The 23,923-nt window shown below is 40.4% G+C and overlaps 1 protein-coding gene across 1 annotated transcript; it reads right to left on the bottom strand.

Annotated features, from left to right (window-relative positions):
* Positions 1 to 1,597: 1,597 nt before the first annotated feature.
* On the bottom strand, positions 1,598 to 14,523 carry LOC100695860 (protein tweety homolog 2-like). Its single transcript, XM_019362267.2, is given in 10 exon segments — positions 1,598 to 2,819; positions 4,658 to 4,736; positions 4,830 to 4,860; positions 4,863 to 5,014; positions 5,235 to 5,377; positions 5,764 to 5,856; positions 5,947 to 6,039; positions 9,475 to 9,530; positions 9,682 to 9,751; positions 14,425 to 14,523. Coding segments are annotated over 10 exon segments (870 nt in total). The 5' UTR covers positions 14,497 to 14,523; the 3' UTR covers positions 1,598 to 2,738.
* Between the last annotated feature and the right edge of the window lie 9,400 nt (positions 14,524 to 23,923).

Below are 23,923 nucleotides of genomic sequence, written 5' to 3'. Positions count from 1 at the left end.
GCTGACATCTGGTGGAAATGTTAACAATTACCGTCTCAAGCCGTCAGCTTCAAGCGGATTGATGTTGACCAGAAATCAAACAAATACATAAAAGGGGGGAAAGGGAAAAGGCAGTTTAAAAATATAATATCATAAGCTGTTTTACGACCACAGAGCGTGTTTACAAAATTATCTGTAGTGAAAAAACTTTAGATCTTTAAAACACTAAACTACTCTAACATTTACTGAGATACCGTTTCCGCTGCACTCTGCTGACATCTGCTGTAGAAACGGTGCAATTACCATTTTAGACAGTCAATTTCAAGCGGCTTAATACTGAAACAAAAAGCAAAAACAAAAAAGGCCGGAAAAGGGCAGAAAAGGTAACATAAAATACCTACCAAAGTAAGTTGTTTTTACTTTCATAATGGTTACTTTTCTAAACAACGTAAGGTGGATTATAGTGTTTAAAAACAAACAAATAAACCAAACCAAAAGAAGGTTACAGGGATATTTTAAACTACCCTTTAGATCCCATTGTATAGTTCCGCCAAGCAGTTAGGACTTCTCCAGACCTGACCTTTGGGATATAAAATGTCATTGTTTCGTCATTTCTATCGTCATTTTATCCTTGTTTTATCCTTATTCTATTGGATATTTGTATGATATTTCCTCCTAAATCTGAATTCTAGGTTATTGGGTAAAAATATCTTCAGTCTTGCTATGGAGTGCTGTGAAAAAGTATCCTGTCCCTAATGTTTCAAATCATAAAACTAATTTTAAATTAATACATTTTAAAGACAACATGACTATACAAAATGCATTTTTTAATGATTATTTGATTCATTAAGAGAAAAATGCTATCTAAACCCACGTGTGAGAAAAAGTGATTTCGCCCTGACCCTTATAATTGGTTGTGCCACCTTTGCCAACAAGAATCAGATTTGTTAAATGATGAATTAAGTGTGATTTATCACATTTTTTCAAAAGCTGATTTCAATTTCATGAGCTACACTCAGCCCTGATTACTGCCAGACCTGCTAATCAAGAGAAAAATAAAATTGAAAAAAGGACCTGTTTGACGAAATGAAGTAGGCTAAAAGATCTTAAAAAGCAACGAATCAGGCCATGATCTAAAGAAACTCAAGAAAAGATGAGAAATAAAGTCACAGGGTTACAAAGACCTTTTTAAGCCTTTGGGGCTCAAGCGAACCCCGGCAACAGCCACAAGCTGGTGTAAACCTAACAGCATTTCATAAATAAATTAATAACGTTGATAATATGAAACATTTAGATTTGTGACAAATATGCAAAACTAAATATATAGAGCTCACTAAAAATGGGATAGCCATGTGGTCACAGCAACCTTCACATCTGACCTCAAAACACCAAAATCGAATAATTTCATCACTGAGTACAAGTGAACCCTGGTCCCTGCCTCTTCATCCTTTATTTGGGAAGAATTGTACATATTTTCAGCAGGCTTTAAAAATACTCAAGGAATCACTGCAAGTACATGATACACTAATTGCATGTGGATATGTTTCAGTTAAATGCACAGGGAGAATCCAGTGATTTTAGGCACAAACACTCAAAAACAAAATTAAGACTCATCGCGTTGTACTCAAAGCTGGTTTATTCAATTTACGATTAGACCCTGAAGTTTGCGTACACATACACACATACACACACACACACACACACACACAAACAAAATTAAGCACCACTCTCTGTGCCTGTACAGTGCAACATGCTGAAACAAACACACAAAACGTATTAATGACACGGCATATATCCAATCCACAAGAAAGTCATCATTAGTTGGTACAAACGTGTATTGTTTGGATTGTTTGCTATGGTGAAAGTAATTACCTGAATTCATTAATCAGAGAGCAGCACAGCTTCCCGAATCACAATAGGAATGACGACTTTATTGGATTAGTTGGATTAGATATGCAGGGAGTATGAATTAATGGCCCATTAGAAAATACAAAAAATAGTGGTCCTATGTATTGCTGGACAGAACTAGAAAAAGTATATAAAAATGGCACACAGTTTAAACAGAAAACAGAATAAGACAACAATCTGTTATTTTACAACTTATTTACAGAAGCCATGGTCTCAAGGTAGTCTCGTCTCTGTGGACTCCTAAAGCTTCACTAGCAGGCGTGTTTGTGTGTGTGTGTGTGAGACTGCAAATAAATTATACTGCTCCGCAAACTCCTGCTGTGTGCTGCCAGTGCTGGCTCTGTGCTTCACAAATATCACGCATGAAGCACACTACATAGAAAATAACGATGCATGAGCTATCGCGTTCACATCTTTTATCTTTGGAGACTCAAATATAAGATGTCAAAATTAGTACACATCTCCATTTCAAAGGCAGAGAGAGATCTCAACTGAATTTAAACTTTCTTTTTTACGTTATTGGGAAACAACTTTTTTTGTGTTATTTTTATATGTTTAAAAGAGCGTGTGAGGGTATCAAAGGACAAAACAGATTAAGAGCTTGTTAAGTTTGACAGCGCTTCTTGGAAATGTCTAGCACGTTCTCCAAGAAAGGATAGAAATGTCATGAATGAGCTAAAAGAACAGAGAGAAGATTACAGATATTGTTCCATTATGATTAGACTCCACACGCTGGAGTCCTGACAAACATGAAGCCACACAGTTTCCAATGTGAGTCTTCTATCAGCTGCATGTTGCTGTCTTGTAGATGGTGCGCGATGCTGCTTCTCTCCTCGGGCAAACAGGGAAGTCTATGCTTGGAAGTCGTTTCCAAAGTGTCTCCTCTGTTCTTCGGTCATGGACAGGCAGGTGGCCCTCATAGTGGGAGAGTACTATAGACAAAACACCAACACAGAGACATATATAGAGAATATTACAAGTCTGTTGTATTAGATTGTGGTGATGTAAACATGTAAAACTCATTTGTAATGGAAGAAAGTAGGGGAAATGGGCTTAAAGGAGACTAGGTATTTGTGTTAATGAGCAGTGGAATAGGTGAGTGTATGGCTGGCGAACGTATGCATATATAAAGACTACTGGCTGGTATATCAACAAAAATTCTGTGTTGGAGAGTGTGCAAATTTTTAAATGCCAGATTTCATTCCTACAGTGGTTGAATATTCGATTCTAAGACAGAGTTTCAGTGGAGTATTCTTTTAAATCATAAATAACAGACCATGTCAGGGTAAAATACTTTAGATATCACCTATAGTTTGTTTTAAAAGGTCAATCCTTTGTTCATTAAATACACACATAGCATAAAGTATGTGAAGCAGTTTCCAGGTAAAATCCATTTTATTGCAGTGCACAGAATCCCTACTGCTAATACTTTTGTGTCAGTGCTAGGTGTAAAACGAAATGACCAGAGAAAGACTGCATGCACATAGGAGCTGACTGTCAGGGTACCCAGAGAGGCAACTACAGTACCACCCTGTGAACACCAGGGGCTGAAATACCCTTGCTAAGTGAACCTGTCTGCGATGGGGACAATAGGTTGCGGATTAAAAGTCATGCTAAACAGGAGAACTGCACAGGAGACGAGATAATGTGAGGTGAAGAAGAAATGATAGAAGGAGATGGAACAGAGGGACAAGTGAGGGACTTTATTCCTGACAGAGAGAGAAGAAAAGACTTACTCGATTTCTGTACTGCTGAGAGTATATCTCCAAAAGTTGATTAAAAAAAGAGGGAATATAGAAATGAAAGATACAAACAAACATACACATGACAAACAAACAAACAAACAAAAAAATATATAAAAGAAGCTGTTAGCCGAAGATGACTGCATGATTCTGTACAGTTATAGCCATGAGGAAGAAATTAACATGCATATTATTTGGTTGTATTAAAGAGTCAAAAGACAGAGCATATCACATGTTTAGTTGGTACTTTAGCTGGAATTAAAGGCTGAAGGTTAATGATAATTGTGGCTAACTTAAAAAGAATTACATACATTAAAGCTGCAGTAACACATGTATAAATTTGGTTCAATTTAGATTCTAAACATATAAGCGATCTTTAATAAAACATCTGAGCAGGAAAAAGGATAAAAACTTATTTCTTTCCTATAACTGTAAGCAAAATCCAGATTAGAGATCTGTAAAATGGTGTACAGCATGCTATTAGGAGCGTGTGCTGAATGAAAACTTCATTTAAAATGTTTCTATTTTTATCTCTGTGATATAACAGGAGACGAGAGGCCCAGCAGGGTGCTGAGTTAATTCAGTGAGGAAGAAAAACTTGTGTGTCGACAGTGAAAGAGTTTATGGGTTACGGCCTGTGTCACCTTATCCTGAGAGAGAGGCTTGAGAGAGGCTAAATGGTGTTCTGTTCATATTAAATATTAACTAAATTACTTCTCCTCTCCTTGCTTTGGCACTGTAAGCCAGCCTCCTGTATGTTGTTCACAGCAGAAAATAAAAGCCACAGTGTAAAACACAAGAGTATCTGGTTAAATACTATAAAGAACCTTTTTAAAAAAGAATTTGATCTGAATTAAAATTTAAGTGATGTGAATGTAAAATGTAACAAAGGAGGTTAGCTGAGTCACCAAGTTAAAACAAAAATGGAAGAAATAATAAGCTGTTATTTCTAAGAAAACCACTTCCTGAGTTTAACTGAGAAAGAAATGACATCATAGGAAGGACTTGGCCTCTGGGACCCAACGCACCGATGGGGGTGGAGAGCCTCGTCCTATCAGAGGCACATTCTCATACTGTGGATTTCCCCCGAAAAGAGCTGTGTGGTTCCTGCAGGAAAAATGAGAGAAGTGACTCGGGATATGGCTCAAATTTCTGATGTCACTTTCCCCCCCAAGTTGTTTTTTTTTTTTTTTGACTCACATGTACTCAGACATTGGGGCATTGGAGACAGCCGGGCGGGCGGGTGCAGGCTGGTCTGGCTGCCCATGCTGCTGCTGTAGCTGCAGAAGCTGTGCATGTTGGTGTGGTCGGGGTTCTGAGACCCTAATCTCCTTGCCCGTGGGTTGAACGGGTCCTCCTCATCCATGTCATCGTAATCTTGTTCCCTTGAGTGAAAAATTAGGAAAGGAGCATCAGAGGAAAAGTTTACGATATTGCATTTCTTGGCTACGGTGCGAATGACGCCTGATGAAAACAAAACTTCAAATGGCAGTATTCTTTGGTATGTGCTGGGTTAGACGGTACACCGGGATCTACATAGAGATTGGTGCAGAATGAGAAAATGAGGCCGCTCAGGCAGGCAGACAAGCCTGAAAATGTACTGACCTGCAGGCAATTTGTCTCCATGCCCTGGGAATGGCACACAGCATGACAGTGAAGGCACAGGCTGCCAGAATGGAGAACAGGCAGAGGTACAGTACACCCTCCACTCCATCATAGCACACCCCCACCATTGCATCCAGGTAGTCCTAAAGAGGTCAAGTGCAGAACACAGATATGTGGCCAAACTGTTTGCTCATTATCTGTACTCTCGCTGCCATGTTTGAATACACGGCGGAACAAAATGAGCCAAAGATGAAAAAGCACTTAGTGCATCGGTGTGTGTCATCATTTTCTTCATTTATGTTTTGCACATTTGGTGTGACTTCAACATCATTCACGTAAACCGCATTGCAGTCATGAACCGCACTGTGCAAACAAACTTGCAAACAACAAGAGAGGTTTTTAAGAGCACTTTTATCTGCTCTGCTCTCAGTTCCACTTTCAGTTTTACTCTGAAATCCTGAATGGCCACTTACTCTCAAGTTGACCTAGTTGTGCTTCTCTAATGCCAATTAGGATGCAGTGAACAAACCTTGTTGAGCCCCCTGCAGTCCAGCAGGGCAGTCAGCTGGTGCAGACTGGCCTCCGAGGAGTTGAGCAAATGTTGTATACCCAGGAGATCTCTCTGTGGAGAGGTCAGTGTATCACTGAAAAACACTTCAGCCCTTATTTTATTTCTCAAACTACAGCATAAAAGTGTTTCTGTGTGCCATACCTCAGCCGTAGGAAACAGTGGTACAGCAAACTGCAACAGACCCTGGATCTGGATCTGCATGGTGGTCAGAGACCTCTGGAAGATGGCCAGAGGCTGCAAACAAAAGTACATTTTTAAACACACAAATGAATAGCAGGCAAATAACACATATGAATGCGTCAGGCTTCAGGCTGAATAATAGAGGTATTGTAAAATGTACAGTAATTTCTAAAAAAAAAAAAAAAAAAAAAAAAAACTATAGGTGAAAGCATTAATGCCATAATAATTGGCTTTATTTTTATCTAACTGAATTGGGTTGAATTTATTGAAATGGAGAATCCAGGCCTAAAAAACTGGCCTAAGCTAAATCTAATTTTCATTGGAGGTATTGGGTGTTTCCCCCTGTTTTATGCAGTGATTTCAGATCTTACAACTTTATTAAAAACCCCAACTTATTCTTATGATAATATAAATGCAAATAAAATTTTTATACTTAAGTCATATGTCAAAATGTCAGATTCTTCACTTCATTTTAACATGCTTTGATTTTGGTTACTTGAGATACAATCTCCCATCTCAACAACAGATCTATGTTCTCACCAACAGGGGGCAAAATAAGCATCCAAATTCAGCCCAGTGTAATGGGACAGTCTGTTCTACCTGAAACACAATCGTTCCTGCCTTCTGCCTTTTTTTTAAAATTAACATTCAAGTATGATCATACATCAATTAATCTGCCATATCTTCAAAGTAAATCTGTATCTTCACAGTCATCCAGCCTAACAAGACGAGCCTGGAAACCCCCACGCCTGGGGCACAGTGTTAAATTGAAACAAGATGTGGTCAATTACCTCAACTATCCATAAATGTAATTGCTTTCCTATGATCTGACATTTTTTTTGATCTACATGATCGTCCATGGCCCAGTAGCTCTCTGCTACACAGTCGACCTGCTTCAATTGATTTTTTTCCCCCAACTTTATCTTGGGTGAGTTTGTTCTAAGCCAAATAAAGTGGAAAAAATAGGACAAAGACAGTGTATGGAGGAGGACAGTAAAAAAAGGAGAAGAGATGATAAAAATAGATAAAGAGTTGGCACAGGAGTGATGCCAAAGGCAGTGTTACGCTGGGGCAGGAAGGTAGACCTGCAGGGCACTGCGGAGAGACAAACACCTAAGAGAGTAAGATAAACAGGGGGGAGAAGCTTGTTTGCTTGCCAATCAGTGTGAATTCCTGTATCTGCCAGCTTGCTTGTGAACTTTGCACCTGTTGGCTATCTGTGACAGTGAAAAGAGCGCTGACTTTGTTTACCAGGCAAGGTGACGCTTGTCTGCCCTCTGCCGCTGTGCTCGTGTGGTGTGCTCCTCGGGGCATGTCTACAAGAGCCAGATAATAAGATCTGAGGTCTGGTGAACCAGAACTTACAGAAATTGACTTAACTGCTGACTGATGTCAGCTGGGAAGTCAGTGAAGTGACCCACAAACTGCTTCCCTGAAGAGTAACTCCACGGATCCTCAGAAGAGTGGGAGGAGAAGAGATTCTCCAGGTTGTTTCATCTAACGTGCAATTTCATAGCCTTTGTCTCGGCAGTTTTGTAACACTAAGGTATGCTTTGTCATGCATCAAGGAAGCAAGAACAGAAAGAGAGAAAAATAATGGCGACAGTCTTTGATCCTTGGTGGTTTTATAACTCCTCTGCTAGAAGTTAGGATGTAACTCAGACAGACAGGGCTGGACGAAGGGAAAGCCTGACAAAGATGAAGCCTGAGGGGCAAAGAAATGAGCAAGGACTGAGCATCGCAAATTACAGTTCAAGAGACATGAAGGCATTTTGCTGTTAAAACGGAGCGACATTTGGTTTTTGTAGCTATTAATATCGATTAGTATCGCCACAACAACATCTGTCTTAAGTCTGTTTAAATGAGTCAGGAATGACCTTGCTCATATTTAAATGGTCTTTTAAATGCTGTTTACACAATTCACATTTCCAAGATTTAAAAAAAAAAAAAAATTCAGATAACAGTTTCTTTTTAATAAATAAAAAAAAGAATAAGTAACAGTTTCTTCTTTAAACTTCTAAGATGGAGTTTTGAGGAGAAATTTGGAGTCTTTTAAAGGGCTGATTATGAAAAAGAATATAATATTAATCCTGCCATAATTAAACTAATATTAGGTGATTGGTCAGAACATTGAGCTTAATCATGAATCTGTTTGATATTTCCTCATTAATACCTTTAAAAAAGTTTTTAAAAAATCAGGACAAAGCTTCTATTTGAATGTTGATGTAGTGGGTAGTTTGAACAGATCTGTTAAATTCAAAATAAACATACACTCACGAGACACTTTATTAGGTACACCTTACTAGTCTTCAAACTTCTTTAATTCTTCATGGCACACATTCAGTAAGGTGCTGGAAACTGCTCAGAGGTTTTGCTCCATACTAACATGATAGCATCACACAGTTGCTGCACATTTGTTGAGTGCACATCCATGATGCAAATCTCCTGTTCCACCAAGGTGCTCTACTGGATTGAGGTCTGGTATCTGGTGATGTTCAAGAAACCAGTTTGAGATTTTTTGAGCTCTGCGACATGATGTGTTATCTTGCTGGAAACAGTACCCATCGAATATCCTCCGCACTGCTACACCACCAGTAGGAACTTATATAATGATATAAGGCAGGACAGATGCTTTCATGTTGTTTTTGTCAAATTCTGTTCTCGCCATTCAAATGTCACAGCAAAAATAGAGACTCATCAGACTAAGCAACATTTTAATCTTCTATACTCCAGTTTTGGTGAACCTGTGTGAACTGTACTCTTTTTTATCAGCTGACAAGAGAGTCAGCCTGTGTGGTCTTCTGCTGATGTAGCCCATCTGCTTCAATATGTTGTACACTCAGAGATGCTCTTCTGCATACCTTCTGCTATGTTCCTGTCCTATAAGCTTAACAGTCTGGCCATTCTACTCTGACCTCTGGCATCAACAAGCCATTTTCACCCAGAGAGCTGCTGCTCACATGATATTTTTTCCTTTTTGGGTCATTCTCTGCAAACCCCTGAGATGATTGTCTGGGGAAATCCCAGAAGATCAGCAGTCTTTGAAACAATCAGAGCAGCCCATCTGGCACCAACAACCAACCACAACACAGTTCAAAGTGACTTAAATCGCCTTTTTTGTCCCATTCTGATGCTTAGTTTGAATTTCACCAGCCCATCTTGAGCATGTCTTCATGCCTAAAAGCAGTGAGTTGTCACCCTGTGACTCGTACATTTCTGTTAACTAGCAGATGAACATGTGTACCTAATAATGTTGATGGCAAGTGCATAGCCACCAAAATAACATTTAACAATGTTAAATTGTATCTGTAAAATACCCAGCAAGTGTCCAGTTTTACCTGCACATCATAAATCCTCATTTATGGATAAAGATTTAATTTCAAATGTCTACAGAAGATTTGTTAATCAAAACTCTTTTGGCTTAGATGTGTGGACATTTTATGACCTGCAATTTTTGCGAGGAGCTCTGCAACACATCCCGTTTCCTACCTGCTGGAAGGGGTTGGAGAGAGTCTGGTTGCAGTACAGATAGTAATGAACAATATCTGAGAAAACACAAACACAAAAGCAGACAGAAAATGTTTTTTCATCATCATTGTCCTCTCTTTGCTAAATATCAATTATCACCATGGCCACAAATTTATGGTCACATAATGAATCCATTAAAGGATCATTATTATTCACACTGAAGCTTACCAGCACTGATGACATCCTTTGTTTTACTCATGATGTATTTGTCAGGGGAAATGCAGAAATCACTTGTGCCCTAAAATAAAACAGAAGATGTGAGAGGAGTGGAAAGAGAGTGGGAAACAAGGACATATCAGAAAAAAAGATTGAATGGTTCACATTTCATGACTCACAAAAAAATTCATGACTCACATTTCAAAGAAGGAATGATGTGGTGTGTCAAATACCAAGTAATCACCTTGACAATTATTTATACATATTTTTTTAACTAAAACATTTTTCCAGAAACATGAATAGTGATTGCTATCATTTTTAGCGCTTTTTGACACAGTGGAGGGAATAAGGCTGTTTTTGTACCCCTTTAACACATCTTAACAGGAATGCTTTTCAATTCAATGCAACGTGCTAACAAGAAACCTGCCTTGGCAAAAATAACAAAAGACAAGTGGCAGTCTCCGCTGAACTGTGCCGTCTGAATGCTAAATGTCCCCGGGGCTCAGGACAAACACTGCGTGTAGCTTAACCTTCTCTGGGGTACACTAATGAGCCCCACACAGAAGAGATAAAGCAAACTGTGTTTCCCAGCAAACCTGAGCTAGTTTGTTAGAGACGAGGGATACCAAGGAGCTCTGCAATTCAGGAGCAAGTCTGTTAGAATTCCTGAAGGGACGACAGTGAATCTCAGAAAATGCAAAGTTCTGACTACCCGCTGTTGGTAATTAGGAGTTCTGCCAATGGGGTGTATTCATTATGCATTTATTTACTAAGTATTCAGCCATTAATTTAAGTGCAGTCTGCACACAGACAGGATGTGAAGATTATCTTGCAGGTCTGTCAGTCACACCTGTAAATATAGTCACACATGAAGCTGATCAGAAACTCAGATAAATCCAGATTCTATGTACTAAACAGTGCAGAGCTGTTAGTTCCCGTGGTTGCGGTGGGTGTTTTTGCATCATTAGAGCAGGGCAATGAAATTCATTCTTATTTAAAGTGGGACACAGCTGCGTGACTGCAGTGGCAAATCGATTTTCACAAGTTCAGCTCTCAGTCGGGGTGGAGGAGGTCGAAGATTTTCAGACATTTTCAGATGGCAGTGGTACGTGGTGGTTAAAGAGGTCACCATGTGTGTGGTGTTCCTGCACATACGCACAAATTCTCCATAGGTGCTAGCTGGCTCGGTGAGCTGAAGAATTGTGTAGAACAATTACATCTAAACAGGAATGTTGGCCTGTCCTGTGTTCAGTCTGTAGCACCTGAAAATGCTGTCAGTGATTTTATTATAAATGAGGTTTTTGCATAAATTCAATTGAATAGTAAATTCAAAAGAGATCTTTCAATTAATTAGTACTTTCACATCATTCTCTATGTTAAATTTTGTTTTTTGGAATTAGGGCTGAAAAGATCAAAAAATGCAAACAAATAAACACATTCTAACTGCTTTTGCCGCTTTTCTCTATTTTATATAAATTCTAAAAGAATTTGTTTAAAGAAGACACCTGATTAAAAAAGCACATTCTCCTAAATGTGTTTTCAACAATTCCCAGAATAAAGAATGAATCAACATTTATTAAAGATGAAATGCTTTCATACGATGACGTATGATGTCTACAAGTCTGTTATTAGAAACTAAAACCTCTTAAGTCCACACTGACTCACAAGCACCAACTGTCTGCCTAACATTTATGCAAGCAGTTTGTATATAACCCTCCTCCTGAAGGATTCTGTGGACTGGGAAGATTTTTTTCTGCTCTGCTCCCCCAAAGACTGTAAATAGTTGTGGCAGAAAGACCAGAACAATCCCTGATAAATCACACACCCAGTCACCATTTCCACACCCATCACTCAGCCATTTCCTACCAGCACGGTGGCCCAGATTCGGCCTTCCTCTTCAGCCGTTTCACCTCCTCAGATGACTAGGGCCCAGCCTACACCCACACCAGTGCCAGCTCCCAGGAGGAGGGCAGCTGCGACCCAGTCTACCTCCACACCCGCTCCTGTTTCTCGGGTGGGGGTGACTGGTGTCCAGCCACCTCCCGTGCCTGTCCCAGCGCCCAGGCTGAGGGCAGCCAGAAACTCCCTAAAGGCTCAGAAGAGTTAGCCGTCAGTCCACCACTTCAACCACCTCCTGATCCAGCCTTTCATGCCCTTGCACTATCCCTGGTTAGGCTAGCTGAGGTTTCCCCTGTTCAGGCACCAGCTTTACTAGCCCAGGCTGTAGCTTTATCTCCGTCACTAGCTCAGTCTGTAGCTCAGCCATTAGCCACACCAACCACAGCTCCGTCGTCAGCTTGGCCTACCTCTGTTCATCCCTTAGCATCCTCAGTCCAGCCAGTTCCCTCTCCTGCTGTTCAGCTCCCAGTCCAGCCAGTTCCCTCTCCTGCTGTTCAGCTCCCAATCCAGCCAGTTCCCTCTCCTGCTGTTCAGCTCCCAGTCCAGCCAGTTCCCTCACCTGCTCTCCAGTCTGCTCCTGTCCAGTCACCTGTAGCTCAGGCTGCTCCTGTCCAGTCAGTCCAGTCGCCTCCTGCCCAGTCAGTCCAGTCCTCTCCTGTAGTCCAGTCTTCTCTGGTCCAGTCATTCATCCACCATCCTGTTCAGTTCCCGGACCTGCAGCCACAGCATCCAGAGCCAGCTGTGAGCTCTCCCGCTCCTCAGCCAGGGTTTCTGCACCCGCTGGCCCAGCCGCTCCTCAGCCAGGGGTTTCCGCACCCACTGGCCCGGCCGCTCCTCAGCCAGGGGTTTCTGCACCCACTGGCCCAGCCTGTCTCCAGCCAGAGGCTCCCGCGCCTCCTGGCCCTGCCTGTCTCCAGCCAGAGGCTCCCGCGCCTCCTGGCCCTGCCTGTCTCCAGCCAGAGGCTCCCGCGCCTCCTGGCCCGGCCTGTCTCCAGCCAGAGGCTCCCGCGCCTCCTGGCCCTGCCTGTCTCCAGCCAGAGGCTCCCGCGCCTCCTGGCCCTGCCTGTCTCCAGCCAGAGGCTCCCGCGCCTCCTGGCCCGGCCTGTCTCCAGCCAGAGGCTCCCGCGCCTCCTGGCCCTGCCTGTCTCCAGCCAGAGGCTCCCGCGCCTCCTGGCCCTGCCTGTCTCCAGCCAGAGGCTCCCGCGCCTCCTGGCCCAGCCTGTCTCCAGCCAGAGGCTCCCGCGCCTCCTGGCCCTGCCTGTCTCCAGCCAGAGGCTCCCGCGCCTCCTGGCCCGGCCTGTCTCCAGCCAGAGGCTCCCGCGCCTCCTGGCCCTGCCTGTCTCCTGCCAGAGGCTCCCGCGCCTACTGGCCCTGCCTGTCTCCAGCCAGAGGCCTCCGCACCTACTGGCCCAGCCTCCGAAGCTGTTGCTCCGTCACCGCCGGCTCCCATGCCGTCGCCTGGTCCAGCCTCAGCCTCGGCTTCTGCTTCGCCTGGTCCAGCCTCGGCCTCGGCCTCGGCTTCTGCTTCACCTGGTCCAGCCTCGGCCCCGGCTTCTGCTTCGCCTGGTCCAGCCTCGGCTCTGGCTTCTGCCTCTGTGTTAGCCTCGCCTGGTCCTGCGGCTGCCACGCCGTCGCCCAAGCCACGTTCTGGACGCGGCCGCCCACCGGACCTTCTCAGTGGCCGCCGCCGTCTTCCTCGCGGCCGCCCACCGGACCACCTCCAGCGTCACAGCCGGCCACGTGGCCGTCCGCCTGAACTGTCTCTGTTTGGACTCCGTCCCTCCGTCCTGGGCCCCTCCGCCCGCCCTGTTCTGGTGTCTTTCTCTTTCAGCCGTCGGGTGCCTGCCTTTGAAGGGGGGGTACTGTCAGGGTTCCTGGGTCGGTGACCCAGTGTTTTCAGTTTTGTCACGTTTAGGTTATGTTTACATTATGTGGCCACATCAATGTTCTCTCTTCCTGCTTTTCCTGTGTCAGCTCGTCTCTTGTGTTATTAGCCAGATTATGTTCAGCTGTGTACTCACCGGTCTCTCATTATCATCCTCATCAGTCTGTGTATTTAAGTCCTCTGTTTCCACTCGTTCACGGTCGTGTCATTGATGTTATTGTGACGTTAATGTCCTCTCTCCGCATGTATGTTCAGATCAGTCAGCCAGCCATTCAGTCCTTCAGTCAGTCATCCACCCAGTCAGCCATTTCAGTTCATGTTCTGTTCATCCAACCTACCTACAATAAACCCCATTATCCTGCACCGTGAGTCCAGCGTTTGGGTCATCTCTTCCTCGCCTCCACACACGACACTCCTGACACGATCAAACACTTGCGCGGCTTTTTTAAGCCTTGGGACGATGAGAGAGGAAAAACACTGAAATTAATCACCTACTCAGTGTGAATACGGCAATTGGATTCGTGTTGTCATAATCCTTGAATTGGAATCGGGTTATTGAGCTCTGTATAATGCTGCTGAAAAGGTGTAGGTTTGCAATTTTGCTCTTTTGTCAGTCTATTTTTAATGGCGTGTGGTTTGACAGCAGAGATCAAAAGCTCATGACGTGGTAGACGGATAGCTGTGATCAGAAGAATTTGAGATTGGGCAGTTTTAGAACCTGTTTAGATGACTCTGTCCATCTGTGAGGGATCTCTGTCACTTAGACTGATTTCATAAATATTTTTGTAACCTTAACATCCTGATAAAGCTTAAATACTTGGCTTTTAAGCTTAGAACCACTAATTAGCAGCTAATACCTTAAATAGATAGTTTCTGCAAACTATCAAGTATCATAAGAGAGGTGACCAGTTTAGGGTATTTTATATCAAAGTAAGTCAGTCACTCAGGGGTATGAAAGCGAGGGAGCTTACCACAGCGGTTGCCAGGTCAGCTCCCAGTGAAGTCCAGCTCAGGACTAGCGTCAGCACTCCAAACACCATCATCCTGCAGAAATACAAAGAAACAACAGGGTCAGGTTGAAGCTCAGTGCAGTGATCTGTTTATTTGCTAAATCAAACTAAGATTAACTGAAGGCTCAGTGAACCAGGACTCAATGGCTCATTAAAGCTTGGTATTTATCCAAGTGAATGAGTCAGTGATTTAAGTACTTGACCCGGTTTGCATTAGGTTCATTCCAATTACTTGCAGTGATTACAGGTGAACACTATTGTAATCACACTGTTAGAAAACCAAGAAATACTCTGGGTTTGTCATACGAATCTGCAATTATTATATCAGTGGTATATCAGCACCTTCAATTTGATATGGTTCCTACATCAACATTCTTTTGAAGCTGTGTTTTTGAGCCCCTAATACAGGGGTCTGCAACCTTTAACACCGCAATCACGCCTCGCCGCCTTAAAGTCTGTGCTCTCTCTGCTATTGTGTTGTCGGGCTGTGAGCTGAAAAGCTGCAGCCGGCTGTATGCGTACAGCAACCGTGTGTGAAAAGTGGTCAATATAGAGATGCTGAAAAGCATGTTCATGCAAACATCGTCGGGTCTGCCGTGATATGTTTACAATGAGACTTCTGGTCCCGAACCTCTGCTCACAGCGTCTGCAAATCGGGGCTTTCATCTTTACACAGGACTGTAAGCTGTCATCTGTGAGGCAGGAGCGGTGTTTGTTTTTAACATAGTTCACGGTGGAGAACAGCTGCCGACATAATGTGGATCCGAAGATCCATAATTGGCCTACCTGGGGTTGAAAGTCTCGATAAATGCACAGCGTTTCGGCGGGTACACCGGCTTCCCCGAGTGTAGCGCTTATTTTGAACGATGAAAAAAATAATAAAATATTATTTTATTTTTATATTTCAAAATCACAACAATCTTCCAATATAGAACTACAAGTTTTTTAAAAAAGAACTAAACACAAATAAAATGCACTTCAGCTAAATACTTCTAATTTATTTTCCCAAACCACGCGGACTAAATAAAGACTAAAGAGCCGCATGCGGCTCCGGAGCCGCGGATTGCCGACCCCTGAACTAAAGCAATGTTTTAGAGAAGGATCATTCTGTGGATCAGAATTCCTCCTCAATGATGTGAAAGACTGATAAAGTCATACAGAAAATAATCACCACGAGTTATTGCTGCTGAAAGTGCTCCTATGAGCTGCTGAATAATGGGGTGCACACAGTGTGTGAAAACATCACATTATCTTACATCATTCATACTGGTGCGCCTCCTCATTTATGGGTGAATGTGGATTTTTTTCAGAGAATAATATAGTATTCTCAAAAAATGGATCACTTTAATCGCAGCAAACCTTTTTAATTATCATTTAAAGTTATCACTTTGATTGACTGCCATAAGAATGACTTGAAAGATAATCAGACAGAAATCCAGCACACGGTGGCTTCTGGATTTTACATGATACAAAAAGAAACAGATCGCATGCACAGGCATGTGGCACTCTGTCGTTTGTTATCTGATCACTCATCAATACATCTTCTTCTTCAAACTGATAAGATGGAATTGCAGATGAAAAATGAAAGCACATATCTGATCCTCGCCTCCTGTGTAAAAATCTGATCTAAAATGCCCAGGGAGACAGACAATCCAGCTAATCTCTCCTTCGTCTTGGTCTGATACTCACTGTGTGGGTTGATCCGCACCGATCAAGAAGATATAATTCCCCTTTTCCAGTCATCTCAGCCTTTATCTCAGACTGATGTTTTAAGGGCAAGGAGAAGTACTTTCTGCCTCACATCTTTTCTAAACAAACAATTTACAGTAGATTGTACTCTGTGCCTAGCTAGCTATTTTCTTGTGGGATATTCATTTCTACATGCCAGAGGGTAAACAACAAACAATAAAAAAAATCTAAAGAACCATTATATGTGACATTACTCTGATAAAATATACATAACCTTAAGCAGAGAAAAATGACAATGGGCTGTGAAGTTTCAAATGTAGATTCTCGCTTCAGGAAATCAAAAAAAATACAGATCAATGGGCATTATGTGCAGACTCTTATTTAACCATTTTAAAACCCGTGAGCATCATTTGAAGGGGAGAAACAGTTATGTAGTCTCAGATCCTACTTACAGAAAACCTTGCCATTTGCCATGTCCATCTTTCAAAATGCCATCATTTTTTCCAAAAAAGTATTGTAATACCCACGGGTAACTTAATCCATCCTGTCTCCTAAGGCCTGTACACATTTCAGGAACAGAAATGTTCCTTTCTTTAAGCCCTGGTCTGAGATTCTACAGAATATAAATACCACTTCCTTCACTCGAATTTGATCTCTATCTTTAAGCCAGTTCAGGCTGGTATGTCTCTGTGGAAGTGATGCCTCAGAGATGAGGGATCACAAAACAGAGAGGGAATGTAAAAGAACAGTTCTAATTTGAGGCACAAACCTCCTAGAAAGTGTTCGTCTCTGAGATGAAGCATGTAAAAAAGAAAAGAAAAAAAAAAGAATCATTTCTAATTCTTTGTAGTGTTTTCCTTTTTAAAAATTCAGTGCTGCTCAGCGAGCATCACAGAATCACATACAATCGTCCACTCTATTCTCGTAATTGTTTGATAAATGAGAATCGTTTGACCGTATTTATGAAATTTAAAAAAAGGATAAGATATGGGATCAGATCTTTTTTCTGCAACCCATTGTGTCTGTATGATAGAAGAGAAAAGTTTCTTCAATTAAAATTGAATGTGGGAGCTAGAGCGTGAAATGGAACATGGGTCTGAAGTGCCTTGGCAGCTCGGTCACAGTTAAAGATAGAGACCATCTTCACCACTGGGTACCGAAGCTCTGAAAACATCTCTTTAAAAATAAATTCCTTTGTTAAGTTTGATACTGAATGATCACGAAGCTTCTAGGAGGTCATCCTTCAGAGTGGATTAGTGGTGTTTATGAGTTTGTTGATGAAAGACTGAACAAGTTTTCAGAGATGATGTTTCTCCTTAAGTTTTTGCAAAACTGGTACTTCTTCTACTTCGACTATAAGAGGCACATTTTGAGGTAAAGCATCAGTTTTTCTGATAAAGATAAGTCTCACATCGCTGGTTTTCTCCAATTTAGATATTTAGACACAGAGTGATGCAGTCGACTGCCTCAGCAAACACCTTGGTTGTCTCCTTACTGTGGAAGAGCAGTTTTGCTTTCAGGCTCTTTCCTGTTATCCAAAATCCTCTCCCATTCCCTATACATGAGCAAAAACATCCACAGTTCAACTGTTTGTTCTAAATTAACGTGTACATTTTGGTGCTGGACTTTCAATTCCCCTTTGACTGCAACAGTTTATTACAATCCTCAAAAAGATTGTTTTGCTTGAGAAAATTTATGCTAAACACATGCGCATAGGCCTATAAAAACAAGCCATGCTTCTATTCTACTCATTTCCAATTACACTGAATGAAACAACATACATTTGCAGAAAACCAATGAATAGTCGTAAATTTAGCAAAGTTAGCATGTACCACAGACTCCATGAAAATCTGTACTTTGTGGCACAGTTTACTCAACTGGTGTTGTGGTAGTCACATCAATGGGAGTAATATGCTGTCATGTTGAACTACAAACTTCTAGGTAAGAGAACTACAGCTGTGAGCACAAATTCACCTTTTCCTATAAACCTGTATGTAAGTAGAATGGATGTAATCACCACGAAATTGCCAAAAGCTGTAGTTCTTCTAATAACAATGTGAAGCTGTTTAGATATTTTACATGAGACAAAAACAGTCTGGTGACTTTAGACATGGGAGTTCATGTGGACTGACTTGATTTTGCAACCAGCTTTACGTCGTTATTAGAAGAACTACATCTTTTGGTGATGTCATGGTGATTACATCTGTACAGACTGTTTTTGCCCCATATAAATATGCATTTACATATTTTACATGGGACAAAAACAGTCTGAGGGCTTACCGACATGGGTTTTGGAACCATCGTCAAGTTGCTGTCAATTGCTGTCAGTTGAGGAACATCTGACACTTGTTCGTCAATTTAAATTTTAATCCCCAGATGTTGATGCTTATGTCTAGGCCACACACATGTCAATCGCCAGCTCAACTTTACCCCTAAAAATACCCCAAGATACTTAAACTTCTTTGAGAAATGTCATTTCTAAGAGACAGAAGAAAAACCATGGTCAGGCTGTAAATATGGACATACAAGGCGCTCATAAAATACCGGGAGCTTGGCCGTTAACGCTCTTTCCCTACCCATGACATCTGTAGGCCTTTTGCTATAAACCATGAATGCAGAAACATCTGGAATTTGTGGAAGTATTTTGCTTCAATGGATGACCCCTTAAATTATATATATTATTCTCAATAGTAACACTTATTTTTTAGGAAAAGACTACTTGCTATAATTAGATGATATAAAGACTTTTTATATTAAGTGCGCATGGAAAAAGTTGTAAATGCAGAAACTGACTGAAATGGGATCGTCTGCATAAATGACAAAAATAGCAAAATGAAGGAAAGCAGAAAATATTAAGTGGGAAAGCAAATGTTTTCTTGTTGCCTCCTGTTACCCACTGTCCAGGGACAATTTAACGTTGAAACAAATGCTGCATGTCTGTAGAGTGAGCGGAACACATGAGAGGTTAGAAGAGACTTTTTGTGTCCCCGAGACTGTGTGTGTGTGTGTGTGTGTGTGTGAGTTTGCTTGTGTCAAAATTGGGGACTCCTCTCCCTTTGGGGACCAAAACCACCGTCCCCAATTAATTTACCTCTAACAGCGTTCAGCATGCTCTAAAACATATTTTAATCCAAAAATCTCACCTGTCCCCAAAAGTGACATTTTTTAGATTTTTTGTGTATGTGTATGACATTGCCCCCAAAATTTTTCACAATCTGTGTATAACTCTATGTTGCCCCTAGTGGAAGTGTGTGAAATTGCAAAAATTTCCAATGTCCCCAAAAGTGACATTTCTTGGATTTTTTTGTGTGTGTATTACCTCTCCCTAACCCTTGTATTATTATAATGTAAGATTTCTTTTAATATACTGATCTTTGTTGAAAATCTTATTCAACATTCTTTTGTATGAATGGTTTTATATAAACAAACATTTGTTCTCTTGACTAAATAATAGAAATCAGTAGACTATTTGTTAGAAAGTAGATTATGTTTTCAAAAGGTAAAGAGGACACTAGAAAATAAAAAAGAGTCATATTTCACGTAATTATGATATAAATAGCTTTAATATTTTTTAAAGAATTATTTGGCATGATGTGAAGCCGATGCATGAAATAATGGAGCACTTTAGGTTTATATTTGCTTTCTGAATTGCAGTGTAAGGAAGAGGACTCCCTTACTACATTTATTTATATTATATAATTTGTATAGCATTTTAGAGCACACCTTTCACTTTATTAAAAGCACCTTATCAAGCACTTTATTTAGCATTGCACTTTAAGCATGGATTTGCACAGTAAAACATTTGCACACAAGAAGTTTAATTATTTATTGAATATTTATTGGGAATTTTAAAATCAGTTGGTAGCCTTGTTTTAGATCCTGCACAGCTGCTCCTCGTCAAGGAATGTGGTGGTTGTCTGTGAGGAGAAAAGAATGGTGATTGAGATTGTGATTAAGGTTTACCAGTAAGGAAAACTAATGCAAATGTTTGTGTGAAATCTAGGAATAAAAGTGGTGCAAATAAGTGTTTGTAAGATAATGATTACTCACCTTTCTTGCCTGTGTCCTCTTCAAGGTATTTGGGCAAATGTTTTCCTGGGGGTCCAGACACCATTTAAAGGTTCCGGGAGAGACCATTGGTAAAGAGAGTGTGGTGAATCATTTTGTGCTTGGGTTTCTGGGTTTTTATAATATTGGGTTTGGTGTAAAATTAAAGTGTGAACTATTTGTTAATATGAAAATGTGAAATGTATTTATGTATTTATTTATTCTAATTGATATATTGTATACTGTGGAAGAATTTACCTGAGAGTGGAAGAATGGTTTAGTCTGTGACAGCTAAACATATTTAAGGCTGCCGGTTGTCATTAGAGAGGGTGGATTTGTGCTGTGAAGAAGCTCGATGAGTTAATTGCTGTAAGGAGTAGTGATGGGTCGTTCGCGAACGAAATGGCCCTTAGAGCCGGATCTTTGACGTGAACGACGCGAGCCGTCACGTGGGTTTTTTTTGTTTTTTTCTTTCTCTCAGCCTCTCGCACTTTTTTTCTGCTTCACTCAGCATGCAAGCCTTGTGCTTTACGCTGGGCAGAGGGGGGAGGGGCGGTAGTTACACTCAGTAGCACAGGAACAGAGCCAGAGGGAGAGAAAGAAAGCCAGGGACAACAACGTCACATTAGAAAGGTATAGTAATCATCCACAACTATTTTCAGTTGCAGATGATAAAGGATTCAGAAAGTTTATTCATGCAGGCCCATATGACAGAGAATGTGCATCTTCTTTTTGTTTTCATATTTTAATTTATATTTAATTGTGTTGTGGTTTGCAGTGTTTTGTGTTGTTTCACTTTAAATTTGTAAAAGGAAAAAGCTGAAAACTTAAATAGTTAAAAGTTGAAATGTGAATAGTTGATTTTTGTATTATATGATTTATTTATTACATTTTATGTGGAGTGAATAAATAAAAGTATATTTACGGTGGCCCCTAGAGACAAAGCACATACAAACTTCAAATCACGTACAAACCCTGAAGCACGTACAAACTCCAAAACACGTAAAAACACGTACAAACTCCAAAACACGTAAAAACTCCAAAACACGTAAAAACACGTACAAACTCCGAAGCACATAAAAATTCAAAACACGTACAAAAGACAACAGAAGTGCTCCAGGATGCTCGGCGCAGTGTTGAGCTTTTGTTACCTAGTGGCTACACAAGCCAGCAAGTACCAACGACCGGATTTGGTGTGTGGTAGTAACAGGTAAATGAACATTGTTTTTAAATTATGTGAATATATATGAGTGCCTGTGTATAAATACACAAACAATACACACATGCTTTCAATTGTGTAATTTAAGTGATCTAGTAGCTCTGCTTTGGAAGTTCAGTTCATGCTAGAAATGTGTTTTGGAGTTTGTACGTGTTTTGTCTAAACATATATAAATAAAACCACTTTTTTTATGTTAGTAATTCCTTTTGTGCATAATTTTATATTATTGTTAATAATAAATTAATTAAAGCAACAAAACAACCTGAAGAGCCGGTTCGGAGCTGAAAGAGCCGGCTCTCTTTAGTGAGCCGAACCGAAAGAGCCGGATCTCTAAAAAGAGCCGGAAATCCCATCACTAGTAAGGAGAGCTGTATAGCAAATAAATTCTTTTGTTCCACTACACTTGCCTTGGTCCATCTCACTGTGTTTCCAGCCGCTAAGGGCCGCCTTGTTACATGCAGCTTGACATAAATTACTCTAAATTCTTGATACTTGTATTGCAACATATTTAAGATGTTTCTTGAATTTCTGTTGAATGGTGATAAAACTTAATTCTCACCAAAGTCTCTTTAAGAGCTGATCAAAAACTGTGTAAGACTATGGTCATTAGATATGGATCATGACAGAAAAAAAATTATATCCTGGATACAAGCGGGAAAGATTAGCTTCTGTAGCGTGGTTGGACTGGGCCTTAGAGATATGTGCAGAGCTTGACTCAAGTCAAATTTAAAGTCAGCTTTATTGTGAAAACCCATATGTACAGATGATGTACACAGGAATTTTAAATTGTAATGCTCCCACGGTCTTCAGTGTACAGTGAACAACTTAAAGATAAAAACAAAACAAAAGTCCTATGTACAACACAATACAATAAACACTAGTGTCATACAATCAGAGTGCTTTCGGGCAAGAGTTTGTGTGCAAGTAGGGGTGGGGCAGTCAGTCAAAGGGCGATGTTTAGAGTTTTGTATGTCGGTCGGGTGGGGGGGATCAGAGGAAAGAGATGAACGCAGGTCTGGAGTTTGTGTGTGTGAGAGTCAAGAGGGACAGAGCAGGGACAGCCTAAAGGTAGGGGAGGTGAGGTAAGACCTCTATGTCACCATAGGCCTTGATCGCAGCCATCGAGGTGTGTGCCGGGAAGCAGCAGCATGTAGAGCAGCTTTAAAGGTATGAAAAGTGATTAAAACTTTTTTAGTTTCTTATACCTGTATCTTACGGTTTCTGCTGAAAAGTTTCACCATTGTCTGTTTGAATGTAAGAAAGTTATTTAGTAATAAATGCTAATATTGGTTTGCTAGATGTGCCCTTGATAATTTTGAAAAAAAAAGGCTTTAGCTAATTAACCCGAAAAAGCTAGCCAAGAATAAATTACACATTCAGAGCTGTCTTGGATTAGAAATCAAGGGATGTTTGAATGAACAAAACTTTCAATATTTTAGGGGATTTCAATTTTTTTCTGCTTTTATGATTCTAAAATAAAAATGGACATTTATTAGCAACCTTAAGTTTTTCATGTGCAAGCTAACAATGAGGATTAGCTTGTTAATTAAGAGAGGCTAATGAAACGGAAAAATTAAATAAGCTTCATAAAAAGGAATATTATGTTATTTGTTTAATTTATTTTTTTATTATTCTAAAACAAAGAAACATAAATAAGCTGCAGGATTTTGAATGTCCCCATTTAGGTTAAAGTGGAGTGTATTTGTGTTAGAAACGTCCCCAAAAGTCATAAGAATATGGTTGGATATGGTTTTGTATTTTTTTTAAAAAATAGTGTCATGTCCCTTTTTCTGTATAACTCCATACATGAAGTTCGAGAACAATTTATCAATGATCCCCACACTCAAGCAAGGGTTATGTTAAAAAAAACCCCTTCATTATGTCTAAGATTTAAAAATACGGAACAAATACCAATCAGAATAAGGACTAAGATAAAGAAATCTATCTGAAAAGTAGTTACACATACCTTAACATATGCAGATGTTTAATAATCAGAGTTCATTGTATTTACCAGTTCCCTAAGGAAAGTTTCCCATTGAATGTCCCCATTTGGGTTAAAGCGGAGTATATTTGTGTTAGAAACGTCCCCAAAAGTCATAACTATATGGTATACTAATGACTATAGTTGGATATGTTTTTGTATTGGTTTTTTTAAAAAATAGTGTCATGTCCCTTTTTCTGTATAACTCCATACATGAAGTTCGAGAACAATTTATCAATGATCACCCCACTCAAGTAAGTATTATGTTGTAAAACCCTTCATTATATCTAAGATTTGGAAATATAAAACAAATACCAATCAGAATGAGGACTAAGATAAAGCAATCCATCCCCCAAATCATTACACATACTTTAACATAAGCAAATATTTAATAATCAGCATATCAGTAACTTTTTTAGACCATTCAGTTTTAAAAAATTATTTAAGGTCTTGAGGGGCTGCTTTCCATTTAGTGTTACCAGCATATTTTACCAAAATATCTCTACAAATAGGAGACTGAAATA

The sequence above is a fragment of the Oreochromis niloticus genome, linkage group LG8 (assembly GCF_001858045.2).
Source record: "Oreochromis niloticus isolate F11D_XX linkage group LG8, O_niloticus_UMD_NMBU, whole genome shotgun sequence".
Taxonomy (NCBI): Eukaryota; Metazoa; Chordata; class Actinopteri; order Cichliformes; family Cichlidae; genus Oreochromis; species Oreochromis niloticus.
This window is presented reverse-complemented; position numbering and strand designations above follow the sequence as displayed.